General features: G+C 39.5%; 1 protein-coding gene across 3 annotated transcripts in view; it reads right to left on the bottom strand.

The window, feature by feature from the left end:
* Positions 1–15088: 15088 nt before the first annotated feature.
* The window catches only part of SETBP1 (SET binding protein 1), a 344559-nt gene continuing 339494 nt past the window's right edge, over positions 15089–20153 (bottom strand). For all 3 annotated transcript variants that reach the window (XM_045527911.1, XM_045527909.1, XM_045527912.1), the window contains exon 6: positions 15089–16806. In XM_045527911.1, coding sequence (XP_045383867.1) covers positions 16202–16806 — 605 coding nt within the window. In that variant the 3' untranslated portion in view covers positions 15089–16201. The remainder of the gene's footprint in view (positions 16807–20153) is intronic.

The following is a 20153-nucleotide window of genomic DNA, read 5'->3' as shown; positions in this document are numbered from 1 at the left end:
GATATTTTTTACTACAATATGCAATTTGCTGAAGAGATGAACTGCTCAAGCAGAGACGATTAGTGTCTCACGGTGTTTTAAGCAGATACTCACAACGCTTGAGCTCACCACAATAGCAATAGGAGGAGGCTACAAAACTATGACAGTAATATAGTATTACTATAGTTAATTTTATGCAGTTATAATTTAATAGTGCATCTTTACATTTGTTTACCTTTCTCTGGACTGTAAATGGTGCCATGTATGGCCTATAAGTGTTTGAATGTATAAGTTTTGATAAAGTTTAACTTTTTATAACAGATTTGTATGCATTTTATGGCAGCAAATGAGAAAATAAACTAGTTATCTACCTATGATTATGCATTTATGAATATCTAACTTTTTCTTAATTTTTTTCAACCTTTCTGGGCTACATGGTTCATCTGCAAGTTTTTCTTCAAATTGTTGCAAACCTCCAAAAATTTTTCTAACATATTTAATGAAAAATGGACCAGTGCAGTTCAAACCCATGTTGTTTAAAGGTAAACTGTGAATGCAAATATGTAAAAAATGAAGATGAAATAAAGAAGAATACAAGAGTGAATAAAGACAACAGAAAATACCTGAAAAGAAATAGAAAGTTAAATGGAGAAAAAAATTTAAAATCAAAAAGAAATGGAAAAAAGAGATGAACAAGAGTCATGAAATCGTGACTAAAATTGAAGCTACACAAAGAAGATCCTTAAAGAAGAAAACCAGCACAAGAAAACAGAATAAATACTAAAAACATGCTTCAGGAAAACTTTCCTTAAAAATATTTAAATCATTTATTTAAGGAGAACATTGACCAACATTTGTAATAGTACAAGTATTGGATTTAAAGAAAAAGAAAATATTCTTTGTGTATCTAAACAGAAAGAACAAGTGACATAAGGAAAAGAAAATTAGATTATAATTAGGTTTTTTCCAAAGCAGCATTTCATGCCAGATGAGAATGAAGGAACCTATTTAAAATACTCAAGGAAAGAACTTGTGAGCCAAGGATTTTATATTCAGCCAATGGACTTTCAAGTATAAAGGGTACAACTCTTATTAACATGCAGGAACTCAGGAAGTTTTATTCCCATGAGCCCTTTCTTAGGGATTTACTTGAGAATGAGCTTCAGGCAGCCAACATGACTAGAGACATTGACGTAAGTCTGGTGGTAAGCACTAAGCAGTCAGTTACTTTTAGAACTAAGATTAAATGTGTGTTGAAAGGGAGCAAGTAGATATGCACTTTCTGTTCGTAAAATGTAGAAATAGGACAAATATTAAAATGTAGGAGAAGGAAAACACACGCTATGTTTTTCATGTTTTCAGTAATCATAATGATGGTATTAATAGTATTATGGTTGTTTCACTGAGACTCTTGTGTGTATGATGTGGACTAAATAAACCAGAGGGTAATTATGGTATTTTTACTAATATTTTTAGAAGATACAGATGTAAGTTTTAGTAAAAACTCATCCAATCCAAATTCAAAAATTTGAAATAAATTTAAATTAGAAATATCAGTATGAATACATACACATAACAAGTTCATATTGATATTTCTAAATCAAATTTATTTCAGATTATATCTATATCTACTAATCAATCTATCTCTATGTATTACCTATCTACATATCATCTATCTATCTATCTATCGTCTATCTATCTATCCCTAGTATCCAAATTGTGGTCTTGAAATATCATTTCCCACTTAAAAATAAAACAAGCGTTCTTGGAGAAGTGGCTTCTTTCAGGTCAGAACAGAAAAAATGAGCTTAGAACATCTTGTCACATCAGATAGCCAAGAAGCTATCAAAGCCTACGAGGTTATAGAAACTGCTGGGGTTGAGTAAAAAGGACTCAGGAACCAACTTGAAGAGACTCAAACTGGCCACACATAGACCATTTTGATCTTCCATAATGATAATTGCAGTGGATTGAAACCCTTCAAATATGTTTAAATTCATGAACTCAAAATGAGACTTAAAAAAAGAGTCTAGTAGGTCATCTTTGGCAGATGATGGAGAACAAATTCATTATGTTGAAAATTAAAGAAGGGGTCAAATATTTATACTGTTCTTCTTATATGAACCATACCACAAGGTAACCAAAGTATGGATAAGGGAAAGTATCTTTTTATAAAAGCCTGAGAATTAATCAATTAAAAACTAATGACAGTGTTAAAACATCATCACTTTGCAATCTGTAATAAATTAATAGATCCAGGCATTAAGCATCAGTGGCTATTAATATCACACAGAGACAACCAGACCCATGTGCTTCTTGATGGAAGGACACAGTGCCACCTATAATCTTGCCAAAGGGATCAAACCTGAGCTGGATTGTGTCTGTAGATCCAGCTGCCAATTTTTAGGTAATTCTGAGGAAAGAAGAATATATTGAATTACACCATGAGTGAGCATTCAGCAGCATTCACACTGTGGGAAATTCCACAGGTCAAATCATCCAGGTTCTTCAACAGGTACATGTAAAGGAAAGTAAGGAATGGAGGAGACACAGGTAGATTTAGAGACTTCAAAGACATATCAAATTTTAAAAAATGGGTAAGACTAAACATTGATGTCTAGGGATGCACTTGTATGACAGACCATAATCATTTAAAAATGCATGGAAATCAGTAAAAGTCAAGAGAGTGCCTGCCTTTGAAGAGAGGCCTAAGCTGGGTTGGGATGAGGTACTTGGAGAAGCTTCTGGGGTCATTTGATAGGTTCTATGTTTTGACCTGGGTGGTGCTCATTGCAGGTTTGCCTTGCAATAACTCATAAAGCCATATTTTGTGTGGTTTATGCATTGGTGTTTTGTTTTGCAGTCTAAAATTTTTAAAATAGAGTGAAATGTCCCCAAAGACCCAAAGAGCCCTTTTGGGGGCTTCACGATTCTTTCTCAACACACACATTTCTCTGGTCACTATGAACAGAGCAATGTATAATAATATGTGCCCTCCTAAGCCAAAAGGTTTGGCTCTGACAGAGTGAGAAGCAGACCCTTTTCTCTGGCTATGTCATCACCACACTAATCCAGCCCGGATCTAGATGTGCATTTGCCTGGATGTGTGTGGGAAGGTGGGAGAGGTGGTGGTGGTGATGGAGGGTACAGTGAAAAGTATGTGCATAAATTGCTGAACGGAGGAAGAAGTATGTTTTAGAGGTTTGAGTCAGGGTGACAGCCCTTTGTCATAAACAACAGTTATTAAGATTGTCACAGTTATTTCAGGGAAGTTCATGGTGACCACTTGCCACATCACCTCCATTGGCCCCACTTGCTTTCTGCTGTGCTTCTTCACTTTCGTTCACCTTCTCCAAGGAAAAGAGCTCCTTCCTGAGCTCCCAAGTCATTATCCTTCCCTTCTCTCAACCCCTTGGAGCATGTACATGCTTGACACGGTAGGATTTGAGAACCATGAAAGTGTGATAGAGTAGGGAAAGGATCATACTGAAAGTCCAAGCCTTGGACTCTAGGCTGCAGTTCTCCAGTAATTAATAAGCCACGTGAGTATGGCAGATTCACTTCATCTCCTTGTGCCTCAGTTTTATCAATTGTAAATTGAGGGACTTTAGCCATAAGCTTTCTAAAGTTCCTTCCAAACTCATAGTCTGTTATTTGAAAAACTCTTTGGCACAGAAAGGGAAAAAAGTTAGCAAACATGTTGTTACTGAGATTATTATCCCACTGTAGAAAAGTATTTGACTAAAAGAATGCACTGAGTCTAATCCCAGCTCTGCCCTTAATAGGTGTGTATTTCAAAAACAAGTCACTTTATCTTGCTACCTGTTCTCTCATGCTAACGTGAATATTACCCATGTTTCAGGGGTATTTTAAAACTTTAAATAGAAATGGAAAGACAAATTATAGACTGGAATTAAATATTTGCAAGTCACATAATCAACAAAGGCCTTCTATCTATGATATATAAAGAATTCCCAAAATGTAGCATTAAAAATCAAATAATCCTGTTAGAGAATGAGCAGAACACACACAGAGACATTTCACTGTAGGGGATATGTGGAAGGGGGAAAAAAAACACATGAAAAGATGTTCAGCATCATTGGCCATTACAGAAATTCAAATTTAAACTATGTGAGTTGGCAGAGCATGGTGGCTCACACCTGTAATCCTAGCACTCTGGGAGGACGAGGTGGGAGGATCACTTCAGGACAGGTGTTCAAGGCCAGCCTGAGCAAGAGCAAGACCTCATCTCTACTAAAAATAGAAAAATTAGCGAGGTGTGGTGGCATAAGCCTGTAGTCCCAGCTACTCAGGAGGCTGAGGCTACAAGGAGGATCACTTGAGCCCAAGAGTTTGAAGTTGCTGCAAGCTAGGCTGATGCCACGGCACTCTAGCCTGGGTGACAGAGCGAGACTCTGTCTCTAAATAAATAAATAAATAAACTAGGTGAGTTATCATTACTACTATGGTCTAAGTGATTGTGTTTCCCCTCCCCCTACCCCATCCCCATTTCCAAATTTATATGTTAAAAAACTAACCCCTAAAATGATGGTATTAGGAGGCAGGACCTTGTGGGAAGCCATTAGGTCATGAGGGTGGAGCCCTTAAGAATGGGATTAGCACCCTTATAAACAGGCACAAGGGAGCTAATTCATCCCTTCCACCATGTGAGGACACAGAGAGAAGGCGCCATCTGTAAACCAGAAAGCAGGCCCTCACCAGACACCAAACTGGCCAGTGCCTTAATCTTGGACTTTCCTACCTCCAGAACTGTGAGAAACAAATTTGTTATTTATAATCCATCCAGTTTGTGCTATTGTAATATAGCAGCCTGGATCAACTAATACAACTAGATGCCTATCAGATTGACAAAAATGAAAAAGAATGATAACATCAATGGTGAGGATGCAGAGAAACTTGATCATTTATACATTCCTGGTAGGAATGTATAACAGTATAACTACTCTGGAAAATAGTTTGGCAGTTCCCTTCAAAACTAAAAACAGGCTGACCATACAACCCAGCAACTGCAGTTCAGGGTAATTTTCCAGGGAAATGACAATTTGTTTTCACATAGGCATTTATATATGAATGTTCATAGCAGCTTTATTTGCAATAACTGCAAATTGAAAACTTCCCAAATGTCCTTCAAGGGATGAATAATTGAACAAACCCTGGTACATCCATGCTATAGAATATTACTCAGCAATAAAAAGAAAAAAACTGTTGGTACATACAACAACTTGGATGAACCTCCAGGAATTATGCTAAGTGAGAAAAGGATAGGCATGTATCAACTATTCTGATACTGCTCTACTGGAATTAAACAATTAAGTAAATGAATTTCAGATAGTGAAAACTAGTCTTTTCACTGTTGAGTGGTATGTTACAGATAGGCAAAGAGAGGAGGCTAGAATGATCCATGTGGTACTAGATTAGAGTTAAAAGTATCAGTTTAGACTCTGATTACATATATAAATATTTATAGATTTGTGCATATACATGGGTTAGTAAACATGCATATATTTCTTTGTTCTGTGAGCTGAGAGAGCCTAGGAGCAACAACACTCCAGCAGCAACAAGCACATCTAGCACCCAGGTCTTGGTTTCTAATACCATTCTCCAATAAAAGGAACCAGAGATCTTTAGAGAAATGACTAATTCTAGGGCCATATACTAAGAAACACAGAAGATGAGCTTGGAGCATCTTGTAGGATGATAAAGTAAAAAAGTACTCAAAAAAGAAAGAAAAAACCACAATGATAAGAATATGGACAGAGGGACATGAGCCAATGGAAAAAGCTCCCAATGGTCATAGCTCTAGTAATTTCAGCAACAAAATAAGGTGGTGTTGAAATGTAACCCAACATATAAAACAGGTATCCATGAGTTCATACCCATATAAATAAATCATTGAGTAAATGAACAAATGAAGGATTAAAGACAAATCTCCTAAAAGATAAATCCTATGTGATTCCATTTGTATGAAGTATCTGAAGGAGTCAAACTCATGGAGACAGAAGTAGAATGGTGGGTGCCAAGGGCTGGGGAAGGGGAAATGGGGAGTTGTTTAATGGGTACAGAGTTTCAGTTTTACAAGATGAAAAAGTCCTGGGTATGAGTTGAACAATACTTAACACTACTGAACTATAAACTTAAGATTGTTAAGATGATACATTTTTTATATTATATATATTTTAGTATAAGTAAAAAATTTTAAAAATATTTTTAAATGGCATAATTGGAAAAAGTAATGAAATACATTCTGAAGTTAGGCTAATGGTATTGCACCAAAGTTAATTTCTTAGTTTTAATCATTGGACTATGGTTACATAATATGTTAACATCAGAGGATCTGGGTGAAGGCATTAAATAAAACTCTGTACTGCTTTTGCCACTTTTCTGTGAGTCTAAAATTATTTCAAAATCAAAAGTGTTAAAAAAAAATCCCAAATCTCCTGTGCATAAGAATTCCAAATAATTTATGTAAATATTCAGCCCTTGAGGAGGTGGAGCATAACTCCACACTTCTTAAGTGTGGGCTCCATGTAGTGACTTCTTTCCAAAGAGCACAGTATGAAAAATGAGAAAGAAAGAGTAATCTTACAGTGGAGAAACTGGACAGATACTATCTCAGCCAGTGGTCAAGGTTAGCATTGACAATGACACTTCATGTTGATAGTATATATCCATGTTAGGATGTGACCAGAATCACACTTTACCTCTATGATCTTCCTCCCCAAAGCATATGAACCCAGTCTAATCAGACAAACCCAACTGAGGGACATTCTGCAAAATACCTGATCAGTGCTGCTCAAATTGATAGGGACATCACAAGCATGGAAAGTCTGAAAAACTCACAGCCAAGAGAAGCCTAAGGAAACATGAGGATTAAATATGGTACCCAGGGTGGAATCCTGGCAAAAGGAAATTAGCTAAAAACTAAGGGTCTGAATATGGTTTGGACTTTAGTTAATAACAGTACGATAATATTGTTTTGTTAATCATGACAAGTGTACCACACTGTTATAAGATGTTAATAATAAGGGAAACTGAGTGCAGGATTCATGAGAACTCTGTATAATCTTCACAACTTCTTCTAAATCTAAAAACTGTTGCGAAATTAGACTTTATTTTAAAAAGAATACATGTTACATGATTCCATTTGTGTAACATTCTTGAAATAGCACAATTGTAGAGATGGAGCCCTCATAAGTGATTGCCAGGGGTTAGGGATAGTGAGAGGTTAGCACAGGGAAATCTTTGTGGTGATGGCTCTGTTGAACATCTTGAATGTGGTGGTGGTTATATAAGACTATACATGTGACAAAATTATGTAGATCTCTACACATACAAATAGACAACACACACAAGTTCGTGTATAACTGGTAAAATCTGAATAAGTTCTATGAATTGTGCCAATATCAACTTTTTTTTTTGGTTTTGATATTGTACTGTGGTTGTGAGGGGTGTTGTCATGGGAGGGGGGCAGTTGGGAGAGGGTTGACAGGACTTCCTTGTAGATTACTTAGCTACCTCCTATGAAACTATAATTCTGTCAGAATAAAAGTTCCAAAAGTCTTTGGAAAATCTGATATGTCAGATGTCAACAACTTACTGAATTTTATTCACAAGGATGTGACACTGAACCTCACTGACACATTCTGGTTTCACTGTTTTCTTCCCTTCTCTCCTTACAGAGAGCTGGGGTAATTGTTCAATTTGGGAACGGATTCACAGGTCTTCTAGAGTATAGAATATTGCCAACTAAAATGCTGGAAGGGGGTCCTGGATTGGTTGAGTGACTTTGGAGGTCTCAGGGCCAAGGGCAGCTTGGATGGTCTCAGTGGGAAGAAGATGCAGAGATCCTTTTGCTAGGAGTTTACTCTACTTTCCAAAAATACACAGAAGATCTTGAAATTTTTTTTTAAGGGATTCTATTCTAACAAAATCAATTTTGTGAAAATGGGAAAAAGATGCCCACTCATAGGACAAGCATCACAACAGTGGTACACATCTTGGCAAGAGGAGTCCAGGCTGGGTAACTTTATATATGGCAGCCCTGACTAAGGATTATACTGTCACATGTGGAATTATTAAGAGCAGTTACCAAATGGGTGGTAGAAGAGATGTTTGTGGGTTGTGGTCATGAGACTTCCTAGAGGAGGTGAGGCCTGAATTAAACCTTGAGGATGGGTAGAATTTGGATAGGCAGAGACTTGGGAGATAATATTCATGACAGGTTTGCTTGACTAATACTCAATGAGGCCTTGTCTTCTTGCTCATTCTTACACACACACAGCTTTGGCACCTGGCAATGTGCAAGCAGGATAGGAAGAAAGGAAGGAAGGCAGAGAGGGAAGGAGGAAGGAAGGAAGGATTTGATTATATGTCCTTACTCTATTTCTTTCATTAACTTCTTCCATACTTTTGCATTATATTAGGATAAGATAGACTATACGGAGGTAGCAACCCCAGAATGTCATTGGCTTTACACAATGGTGGGGAATAAAGTTGGAAATTAAAAGTAGGACCTGCTTGGAAGGAACACAGATGACAGAAGTGGAGACTTTTAGAGTCCAAGAACACTACATACATCATTGAGAGTTTGGCCTCCCATTTCATAAAGTAGGCAAGTGAGACTCAAAGAAGTTTTTCCTCCTGCAGGGGGACAGAGTTCTTTAGTAACCAAGTAGAAACAAACACATCCCAGGTGTCATGACTCTTAAACCAGTGCTCTGTCTGTTAAAAAGTAGAGAATTAAGCTTTAAAATATCAAGCTTAATAATGACATAATATGTGTGGTTTCTAACTCTTCTGTGGTTCTAACATTTCTCATTTGTTACTTCCCAATTTTACTTTATGTGAATGTGGATAACTCTTTGGAACTGGTTTTTTTCTTTAATCCTGGAAAGAAAAGCTCTTGCCCTTGTGATACTTTATTTAGAAGAAGTGCATTGCCACAGTTTTATAATAATTAAACATCTGGATATTGGCATTTCCCATGAAAGTGAAAGTGTTAGTAATAAACAATAGAAATACACACCTCTTTTATATGCCACTGTTTTCCACCTTCCCAATCCCTTTCAACCCATTCTTTATTTCATCTGACCTATAAAGAGCCTTCTATAGCCTTGGGCGAATCCTTTAGCTCCTCACATCCCATTATCCTCAGTCTTTAAGGCACGTGTGGCTTAAAATTGTTGACATGGCAACTGATTTCCAACATCCTCAGTCTTCTGTTGGTCACCTCCCCACAGTCCAGGTTGCTGGGCTGGTTTAAGCTCATCCCTCAGGGTATGTATCTGACAGCAGATATCAGGGGGAAACATTAAAAAGACTTTCTTTCTAGCTCTGACTTTCAAATGGCTGGGAACTAGGGAAATAGAAATGAATTGGGCAGAGAGAAATGATTTGGAAGAGAGTTGGAACAAGACTTTCTAGGACTGCTCCTTCCTGCTCCTTGAGGCTAGAAAAATGACTCTCTGGCTCTGGAACTAAGATTCTGCTATGCTGGTGGAATGGGGTCTTAAAAATTAATAAAATTGAGCTGGAGAGAAATTAAAAAGCGTATGTCCCTTCCCCAGTCTATTTATAGACTGGGATTCCTATCAGCCCCACGTGTGGACACCTCTGACTTCCTTGAGAATCTTTATCAGCACATGGCTACTCTATGGATGGATGAAAAACCCTGAAGTTGAGTCAATCATTTCTGAGGCACCAGCTTTGTCCCTGCATGAGAAGCTGGTAGGAAGAGATTAGGAGCTCTCTCAGAAGTCATTGCTGATTCCAGAAATACCACCATACTAGTCCATGGTAGAAAGAAGACTATATAATGTTTCAAGTTTTCCTAGTTCAGCATAAGATAGTCAGCAGAGGAGAGGGAAAAAAGGGCAAATTCTACTCTATTAGAGGTTGCTGACCAAATTCTCTGAGTCTCAGGAGATTACCTGGGGCACAAATGCTCCACCCAACCCAAGGCTGCCCTAAGAGACTGCCCAGAAGACTTCCATTCATGCACCCAACTTTGGTTATTCCACTGTGGATGCTGCAAATACCGAAAGTCACAGTAATTGTCTGAGTGAGTGAGTAAGTAAGTCACACTTACGCTTAGGGATGGGAGGATGCTCATAACATTTCCTGCCTATCTTGTTGGCTGTTGGAAGGGACACATTGGAAGATAAGACAAAGAAAGAAGGCAAGAAATAAATACATAAACGTACGTACATTTACGTGACCTTAAAGTGAAACATGCAAAGTACACTTCAAAACATGCTTTTGAAATCCTCTTATAAATAGAAACTAAAAATTGGAACAGAAAGCGTGGGAAGTGCAGGCAAAGAGATAGTGGAGACTCCACACTTTTTGGGGACCCCATTACTCTTTCACCACTGGCCACATTCTGCTTAGAACTGCTAGTTCATTTTTTCAAATGTTGGCCTTGTTAAGTCCCTTCAGAGCAAGACCTCTCAGCACAGGCACTGGGTAGGGAATCAGTTGTCTGTCGTTTATTAAGTAGTCCTTCCTATCACCCAGTAAAACTTTAAGTGCAGGCGGGGATCCATCCTTCAGATGTCTGACATCATGGGATATTTAGTAAGAAATAATCTCTATCCATAATGCTCTTCCAAAAATTTAGGACAGGATGGTCTTCAACCTTTAATAGCTTTCAGCAGACGTGTGACTGGTTCAATGAATCACCCCTGGCTTGATGTCCAGGTAGTGCAACCTTCTCTGAACGGTAACCCAGTAATTCAGACTCAAATCTTGCCCACAATGCACTTCCCAGTATCATACAAAAGACAGATGTTTAGTTAGAATTTTCTCAATGATTCTGTATCCAGTTGGTGTGAGCAAAGACCCCCATTATACTCCTTAGTGATGTGAACCAGATGGAAAATAAAACAAAAGAATTCACAACTCATGTTAGACTGAATTGAATGTCTTTAATTTCACACAATGAATAACATATGAATAGGATTAACTTTTTTTTTTTTAATAGTTAAGTGCTCTATACTGTGCTAACCTGATCTGGTAGCAAAAAAGACTGAGCTTTCTTTTAGAAAAAAATGTTTAAAACCCAACATCTAAGACCATGGAGGAGCATGACAGTCAGCATGCCAGATGTATCTACGCCTCAAATAACAGCAAGTCCATGTTCATTTTAAATGTACAAAAATGCTTTATGAATAAAAACTGTTACAAAAAGAACATTTCAAACAATGTACAATTCTTCTTGCCTCTATATTCAATAAAATACAAATACATTTTTTGTTCTAAAATATGTTTACATACAATCAAAGTAGAACATGCAAATTACACTTTAAAAAAGGCTTTTAAAAACCACTTATGAATACAAACTAAAAATTAGCCAGCACGACTTGTAAGACAATCTTGTGCCCCATTTTTTCTTTTGAAATATATATGTACATATTTAACACATCATGTGCATTTATTATTATTTAAGAAATAGATTTTTTTTTTTTTAAAAAAAGGAAGAAAAAGAAAGACACCAACCTAGGGTGGAACTGCCCTTCCATGGTGACAGCTGGCAGTTCTTTTCAATTTTCCCCCTTTAGTGTTTATTATACCTGGGCAGGTGGGCAATAGATATCCAGGAAGTTTCTTCCTTGGTTGATATGTGCTTCTAAGACTGTTCCCCAAATGACTGAGTCCAACAGGGAAGGAAGACTCATCAGCGGGGTGAACTCTCCAAGAAACAAGAGGCAGAGGGAGCTTTGTATTGTGGAAAGAAACTTTTTAAGAAACACCAAGAAAATGCTACGGTATATTACAGTTCGAGTTTCTAGGCACTGTGATGACATTATCTGTAAGCTCTGGCATTTGGACCATTGTGATACTATAGGGTACTGTTGTGAATAATGTCTATATTTATCTACTTTTACATAATGAGGACTGGAAATCCTGCAACGTAACACTTAAATGGCTTTTGAGGCATTTCAGCTTCTGCCACCCCCCTCTCTCTCCATGTTACAGTTGGTATTTAAAGGCTTTGGAAATATATATAGAGACTTTAGACAGTTCCCAGGTAAATCTTTCTAGTGATAGGGAGAAATATTCTCTAAAAGCTCATTATATTAATATTGTTGGGTAATAAGCTAGGAGTGGGATTTTCTACTTAAGTCTTAAAACCAAATCCTTTATGATCTGCGTGTAGTACATCACCTTATACTATAATTCTGTCACCACTTGCTTATCATATTTATAGACCCAGCAATGTGCAGAACACAAATTCTGACTGCCATTGAACATGGCCTCCCACTCCAGCCAGCGGCCAAGTTAACATGCTAATCTTCTGCCAGCGTTTAGTCACCTTGTTTGGGCTGTCAGAGGCTGCTGAGTCCTGGTCCTGCCAAGTCACAAACCAGCCCCTGACATGCTCTTCTTTCCTTTGAACTTTCTTCCTTGGGTTTTAGCCAGAGCTGGACTATTTGAGGAAGTTAAACTTCTGTTACTCTCATTTGAGATGAGGGGTTGAAAAGCAATGGCTCCGCCAGACACTTAGTAAGGTAGACCAAAGATCCATCATCACCTTCAAGGAGGTTTTTATATCTAGATTTCATCCGTTTCTCATCATTAATCAGACTCCTTATAAGTGGGTCCACATCTGCTTGCTGAAGGTAAGTATTCCGGAAAAAGAAAAAGATATGAAAATCAAGGGGTTTCTCTTAGTATGAAACATTTTGTGGAACTGTATATGGAATTTCGTGCATCCCAAATGACCTCCTCTCAAAAAGAAAAAAAAAATGCAGGGCCATTAGGCAGTGCTGAGAGGCTAGAGACCTGTACAACCTGGGTTGGGAGAGCTGGGATTTCTTTCTGGCTCTGTAACCAACTAGATGTGAAACTACATTGGCCCACTGTTGAGCTTGGACAGGAAAGCAGAAGCTATAGGAATTCGGGTGGTTGGAGAATAAGGAAATAGTTATACTGATGAGAAGAGTTAGGTTAATGAAAAGCAGAAGGAAAAAAAAAGTAATGTGATACTGAGGGAGGGACTGGGTGCTGGGGAGAGGAAGCTGTGTAGGTGACTTGCTTCCACCGCCGAGCAGCTGTGTAGCATGCCTCGGCTTCAGTCCTCTGCCGTCTTCCAATCTATTCCTACGGTCATTCACATAGAGCAGGCAGCAGTCCCCAACCTTTCTGGCACCAGGGACTGGTTTCATGGAAGACAGTTTTTCCATGGACCAGGGGTGGGGGTGGTTTCAGGATGATTCAAGAGCGTTACATTTATTGTGTAGTCAGACCTCTCTGCTAATGATAATCCTTATTTGCAGCCACTCCCCAGCGCTAGCATCACTGCCTCAGCTCCACCTCAGATCATCAGGCATTAGATTCTTATAAGGAGCGCGCAACCCAGATCCCTCGCATGTGCAGTTTACAGTAGGGTTCATGCTCCTGTGGGAATCTAATGTTCTGCTGATCTGACAGGAGGTGGAGCTTATGTGATGGTGTGAGCAATGGAGAGCAGCTGTAAATACAGGCGAAGCTTTGCCTGCTGCCTGCCGCTCACCTCCTGCTGTGTGACCTGGTTCCTAACAGGCTATGGACAGGTACCAGTCTGCAGTAGCCAGGGAGCTGGGGACCACAGATGTAGAGGATTTGCATTTAACCCATATGGCAACTGAAGACCAGAGTTCATGTGTAAGTTGCAACTCTGCTGTTAACTCTCTCCTTGAATATCTTTCATTGGTTTGGAAATTCTAACATACCCCAAAGTTATTTGGAATTTCTCACCTGCTAGATATTAATGCCAATTAAACTTTGGGTCCTCTTTTAAGAAGTTTATCTAGCACCAGCTTGTCTTCCTGTGCAAGAAGACCTAGTCTGCTTATAGGCTCGGTTAGGGAGATGGTACAACACAGAAAGAAAGAAGAGCAAAAGAAAGAAAGAAATGATTTCAAAGCCCAGCAAGAAAAGAAACCTCTCTATGGCTTAATTGGAATGAAAATGGTTGCTGTTTCACAGTGATTGTGGGGTGAGAGGGGCTAATTTAAACCTTCCTTTCAGGTGACTTTGGAACTACTCAGACATGGCTTGGGAATGATAAATTAGAAATGGCTGCTTTGATTTTGCTGTTCAACTTGTGTGAAATGCCAAAGGTCAACCCAGGTCGCAAAAGTGAGTATCTAGAATATAAGCTTTAAAGTACAGGGGAATGCAGTCCTTTAAACTTACATATTGCTAGGATTAAATGCAACTGACCTAGTGGGCAGCAAATGATGCGAAGTCCATGGTGACAGTGCAGAATAGGACGACCACGTGGGTAATTGCAACCAACTGTGGGTGCCATGACAGAGCAGTGATGCTTGCAAGCATATTAACCTGGGATTTTAAAATTTACTCCCATAGATACCCCATCACTTAGTCTCTTACGTTGCCGACAAAAATCCTTCTCTCTCTCTCTCAGGAAAAATATTGTGTTCTGAAATGATAATACAATTTCCAGCTGGTCCCAACTTCCTGTAAAGAAACTTAATTTGGAGGTAAACCAGATATTCTAATTCCCATTAGAAAATTTAATTCTCTCTGTCAGAAAAACTCTTTTTTTATAATCTACCATGGCAGGTGTTTGATGTCTTGGGCAAGGGAAGGGGAGGAGTGGGGAGGAAATTGAAAATACTTATTTGAAATTTTCACATCTGACTTTTAGAAAACATCTACGAAAATGGAATATCTTCATATTCATTCTGAGTCTTCTTAACATATTTTACTTGGGCTGTGGAAATGGATAATAGAGATGGAATATCTGTCCACGCTAAACCAATGGCTAGAGTACAACTTGGATGAGAAATGTACAGTTGAAATTGACCATTTAAAAGACGATTTGTCACACACAGTTTGCATCCATGCAGACTGATAGGTTTATAATTACATTATGTACAAAAATGTTTTAGTTTATTAAGGCAACCACAATTTGGATACTTTGTCCAAGGTGGCTTGATATAATTGGAGTGGTGATACCCTTTGAGCGTTTTCTTTTCCTTTTTTTTTTCCCCAGATAAGAACACTTACTCCCATTTGCTTTTAAGAAATAATTATCAAGAGATAATGGACTTCTTATATTGTCTTTCTGTTTCCTTTTTTCAACAACTTAGGACAATTATTTATGTGAAAGAGATCAGGTACCAAGGCGTTGCTAGACACTTGTCTTTCTGGTGGGTCTAGAGTTTCAGTTTTGGGCGATTTGTCAGTTATTCCATTTGCTGTGGGATATTAAAATCATTTTATTCTGCCTATGCTCTGTGGATATGTTTTAAGTATAAAAATAATGTGGTTGACACTGGGTCAACATATCCTTGGCTGCTCTGAGTTACTTATGAAAAAGGCTCTATCAGCACTGAGTATGTTTCACAATGATTGGGATTCAAAGCCAGGTTCTTGGGACAGCATGCCAAGGGTGAACTTTACACCACAGGTAAGGGTTACATTATTTAGATGTGTACCAAGAAAAACAAGGCAGCAAGTAAGTTAATGAAAAGGTATATGGAAGTACAATGGGCAAAGGAATAGTAGAAATAGACGATGCTAAAAGTCAGTGTATGTGCCATAGAGGAGGCATATAGAAGAATACGAATGCAAGTCTAAGGTCGCCTGTCACTAGAATTCTACCTTCTGATCACACAATTCCATCTGAGAAATTGAACTGTTAAGGGAGAGATTCAGGTCACCTGAAGATGATGTTGGTACCCCAAAGCCTAACAGAGCTTGAAAACCGAAATAAATAAAAACCAATTAAATGGAAGTGGGTTATAGCAATGCCAGTTGAGCAATTTGCAACTTTTCTCCCCTTGGAATGTTTCCTAATTGAGGGTGTTTCCCTTTCGATTTTCCTGGCCACCAAATGAAATCGGAATCGAGGGCGCACCTGGGCTGTGAAAGGTCAGGTGGCCTTCAGAGAGCACCACCAGCTCCCCCCTCCTGGATGGGGTTCCCTCTCGTCTGTAAGGATCTAGCCACACTTGGTTGGGAACTGCTGTCAAGCACAGACAAGCTTCTTTTGAAGGCGACCCCCCCCCGGCTTTGCTTTCCCAAGAGCTCCTGATGGCTCAGCCCCTGTCATCTGGCCCGGTTCTGCCCGCCCACTTCTGGAGAGAAGGGCTTCGGTGTCCCTGCAGCGGGGGCTCCGCCCCCACCCCGGCTCACTGCACTTCCAAGGTGTCAGTTCCCCCAGCCCCGGGTGCAGACGCCCAGGCCCACCCTAGGGAAGGACATCGCTCTCGCTCCCTCGGGACTTCCTCTGCCTTTTGGCTTTCACCTCCTCTTCCTGGGGAAGGGGCTGCTGCTGCGGGGGCTGGGCGGGAGGCTGGGGTTTGTGTTTCCTCTTCCCGCCTCGCGGGGCCTTGGGCAGAGGCGGGGGCGGCGGCGGCGGCGGCGGCGGCGGCGGGAGGGGCGGCGGGGGCGGCGGGGGCAGGGGCGGCGCCTCCCGGGCCATGTGGATGACAGCTTCGATGGTGGCCATGACGGTGTCTTGGCTGGCGGCGGGCTCCAGCACGAGCGGGCTCAGGCTGGGCTTCTGACCCCTTTTGCTGGGCAGGTCGATGCATTTTTCCAGCACGGGCATTTGGTCTCTGGAGTCCTCATCGAACTGCGTGGGCTGCTTGCGGGGACGCCCCCGCCTCTTCTTGACGAAGTTGTTGCCTGTCTTTGATTGTCTCTGCAGCCGCTTGGCCTTCAGGATCTTGTTCACGTGGTCCAGATTCTTCTTGGTGGACAGAATCTTGGTGTAGTTGCACATCTTCCGCACTTCGCACTGGATGGCTTCGATCTCCCGCCGCTTGAATCGCTTCTTCAGGGAGGAGCTGGCTGCAGGAGGGGAAGAGAGAAATAATTGAGCACGGGATGCGAGCTGCCTTACACCTAGCCTTTTCCCTGACACCTAGCGTTATATTTAGCTATAAAGATGATGCACAATTAGTGGCTATGGATGTGACTCAGTACCCAGTATTTATTCTTTCTTTTTATTTATTAAAATTAAAAATAATACAAATAAACATCGGTCAGATATCTATTATATGTGCAAAGTATATGAAATACTGTTGTTCCCATTTTCAAGATGTGGAAACTGAGGCTTATGCTGTTGATGTGACCTGCCTTGGAGCTATGGAATCAACGGCAGAATCACAATATAAATTTTCCCATTATTTTTCTTATTAAGAATTCTCTTTTTTAAATGCAGCCCTTTAATATTTGATCCTATTCAACTTAGCATTAGATTATATGTTTTGTTTTTTTGTAGACGTTGGATGAATAAAAACACATGCAGTTCTCCATATCAAGCAACTGGGATAAACCAGATGTACTATCAACCTCATAGAAGAGATGCCTTATGTAACTGAACTATTTCATTCCTACCCCTCCTCCACTGGCAGAGGTAGGAATATTTCCCGGAATATTCTAGTTGGCATGACTCTGTCTCTCTACATTTTTTCTCCCCGATGTTCTGGACTTGTCAAGTTGCCTGGTGGTGTCCAATTAACCAAGTCCTTCTTACTCAGTTCATCTGCTGGGAACCTCAAGGGAAATATCAGCCAGGTGTTTCTGAATCAATTACACTCCCCCTACCGGGGGCTGTTGTTCGCAAAAATCTCTTTTCATGTCCTGGCCGCCAGATGCGCCTCTATTTTATGAGCCGAACTTCTCGTCTCAGGAAGTCCTGTACGGCCGCCACTAAATGGCCTTCAGAACTGCTTCGTTTTGAAGTTCAGACACCATAAAGTGTGAAATGGCTTCAAGACATAGCCAACCACTCCTCCTTCAGATCATTCTTTCTCCTTGTGTTGTTTATGAGCGGGCACATGTGTACGTACCTGTGTGCACACACACACTAGCACAGATCCCACGTCCCCGCCTTCACCGTGGCCACTCCCCCTGGCCATTTATAAACTTGAGAAGTGTGTCCTCACTGAGTTCTTTGCTGCTGTCATTTACCCTACATGTTCCACCCCAGAGAAGCCCACACAGAAGACCTAGGCATAGAGAGGAAGGTGTTTTGTTTTAGCATCTTGATTTGTTCTGCCCTTTCATTGTTTTATTTTTTACCTACTAGTACAAAAGCAGAATAAATATTCATATCTTAAGGGAGAGCAAGAAAAATATGTTGAAAACGTAGATACCATTCTCATTTCTTCTTGGGTATCCCTACTTCATTCTTTCCTCTGCTGTGCCCCACTTCTCCCTCATGCTGTGCCCATCACAGACTGCCAGGAGGGTTTTATTTGAAGATATTTACAATGCTGGCTTCCTGGAGTGGGAAGGGCTGAGTCCTGCAGGCCAGGTCAAAATGCTACTGCTTTTGGCCAAAGGTCAGCGAGACTGACTGAGCAATGAATACCTACTGAACGATTTTTTCAAATAAGTTATAAAGATCAAAATAGAAAAAAAAAAAAAACAGAGGGAGCTTCTGACCATAAAAGTAAAATTTTTGTAGTTAGTTTTGTAAAAGAAAAAGGTTGCCTGGATTGTAAGTTCTCAGATGCAAGAACCAATTCTTTTCTGTTCTCTGTGTCCCTCACATGGCCTAGCAGGGTGCCTCGCTTACAAAAGGGACTTAAGAATTGTTTCTGGACTGACAAATGAGACTAATCATTGCTGTCTTGTAGTCATATTCTCTGCAAGAGTTCTAGTTTGGATTTTTAAAACCACCATTGCAAATATAGTGACACTAAGAGTTAGCAGGCTCCCATGTCAGAGACAAGTAATTTGCCTTGTCCACATAGTTCATGAGTAAATGGAAACTAGTCAGAAATACTCCACAAAACTGGCATTATTCCAAGCACAGTTTCCATTTACAGTTTATCCTCGCTTTAGTTTATATCATCCATAGAAGAAGAAAATGCTATGCGATATATACTATAGTATGCAACTATAAAGTAAATCATTTTGCTGACATATAATATAGCATGCAAGTATAAAGTAAATCAGTTAGTTGGCAATCCTGTATTTCATTGAATAAAGCTTGACTGAAATACTCAGTGAGCTGTAGGTTGTTTGGGGCAAATATTAACATATCCAATGAATTGTCTCTCTTAAGCATTTTTTTTTTAGAGTGAAATGCAAAAAACACAACAAAACAAAAAGCCCCCCCAAAACCAAACCCCACAAAAACCAAAATCAAAAAATAAACAAAAACCTAGTTAATAATCCTATATTCAAAAATTTGTTATATGCTGCATAATTTTTTAAGTTCTTGTATTAAAAATGATTATGAAATAAAAATTCTGATAGTGTAAACTCACTGAACAGTACCAAGAATGACATAACCAACTTCCTTGCACCCACTTAACAAATGTTAACTTTTTGTCATATTTGCTTTTTTTTTTAAGGAAGAAAACAGGGAAGATTGAGCTAAGTCATTGCTCCCTCTCCATTCCCTACCCTTACCTTTTTATGCTTGTATTTATACTTTTATTGCATATATGTGAACTCTTAATGGTAAAAATCTACCTAATGGTGGTAATGATGTAAGGAACTGGGAACACCTGCACATTGTTGGTGGGAGTGTAAATTGGAATAATCACTTTGGAGAACGACTGGGCAGCTGCTAGGGTTGAAGGTGTACATGTTCAATGCCCTAGCAATCCCATGGCAAGATTGCCTCCTTTATTCATTTGTTAACAGGAGGCAAAAGTCATGCAAGGATGTTCCTTGAAGCTCAATGTATGGTACAGAAATTGGAAAACAATCTAAATGTTAATTAACAGGGTAATGAATCAACTGTGATACACTGAACAATGGAATATTATATGCCTATTAAATGAATAAACTACATATAAATATATCTACATGGTTAAATCTTAAAAAAAAAGTTGAGCAAAAAAGGAAATCATGAAAGTATTTGTAAGTATACCACTTATGTAAATTAAGAAGCACATAGATGCTTGAATTTTTAATTCATCTTCCTTGTCCAATTGTGGAGGTTGAAAGTGAATACTGGGTGGTGATCAACTGTGGGCCAAAGACTTGGTACATGAGATTTCAACATCTACTTCCCTGCCAAGTGGCCTCATAGAACTCTGTTAAACCTCCGGAGTAGAGCTGTCCAACCGAATTTCCTGCAATGGTGGAAATATTCTATATCTGGGCTGCCCCATAGGCTAGCCACTAGCCACATGTGGCTGCAGAGCACTTGAAATGTGGCCAGCGTGACTGAG

Source organism: Lemur catta, chromosome 16, assembly GCF_020740605.2.
Source record: "Lemur catta isolate mLemCat1 chromosome 16, mLemCat1.pri, whole genome shotgun sequence".
NCBI lineage: Eukaryota > Metazoa > Chordata > Mammalia > Primates > Lemuridae > Lemur > Lemur catta.
The sequence above is the reverse complement of the archived record's forward strand: the minus strand, read 5'-3'. Positions and strand labels throughout refer to the sequence as shown.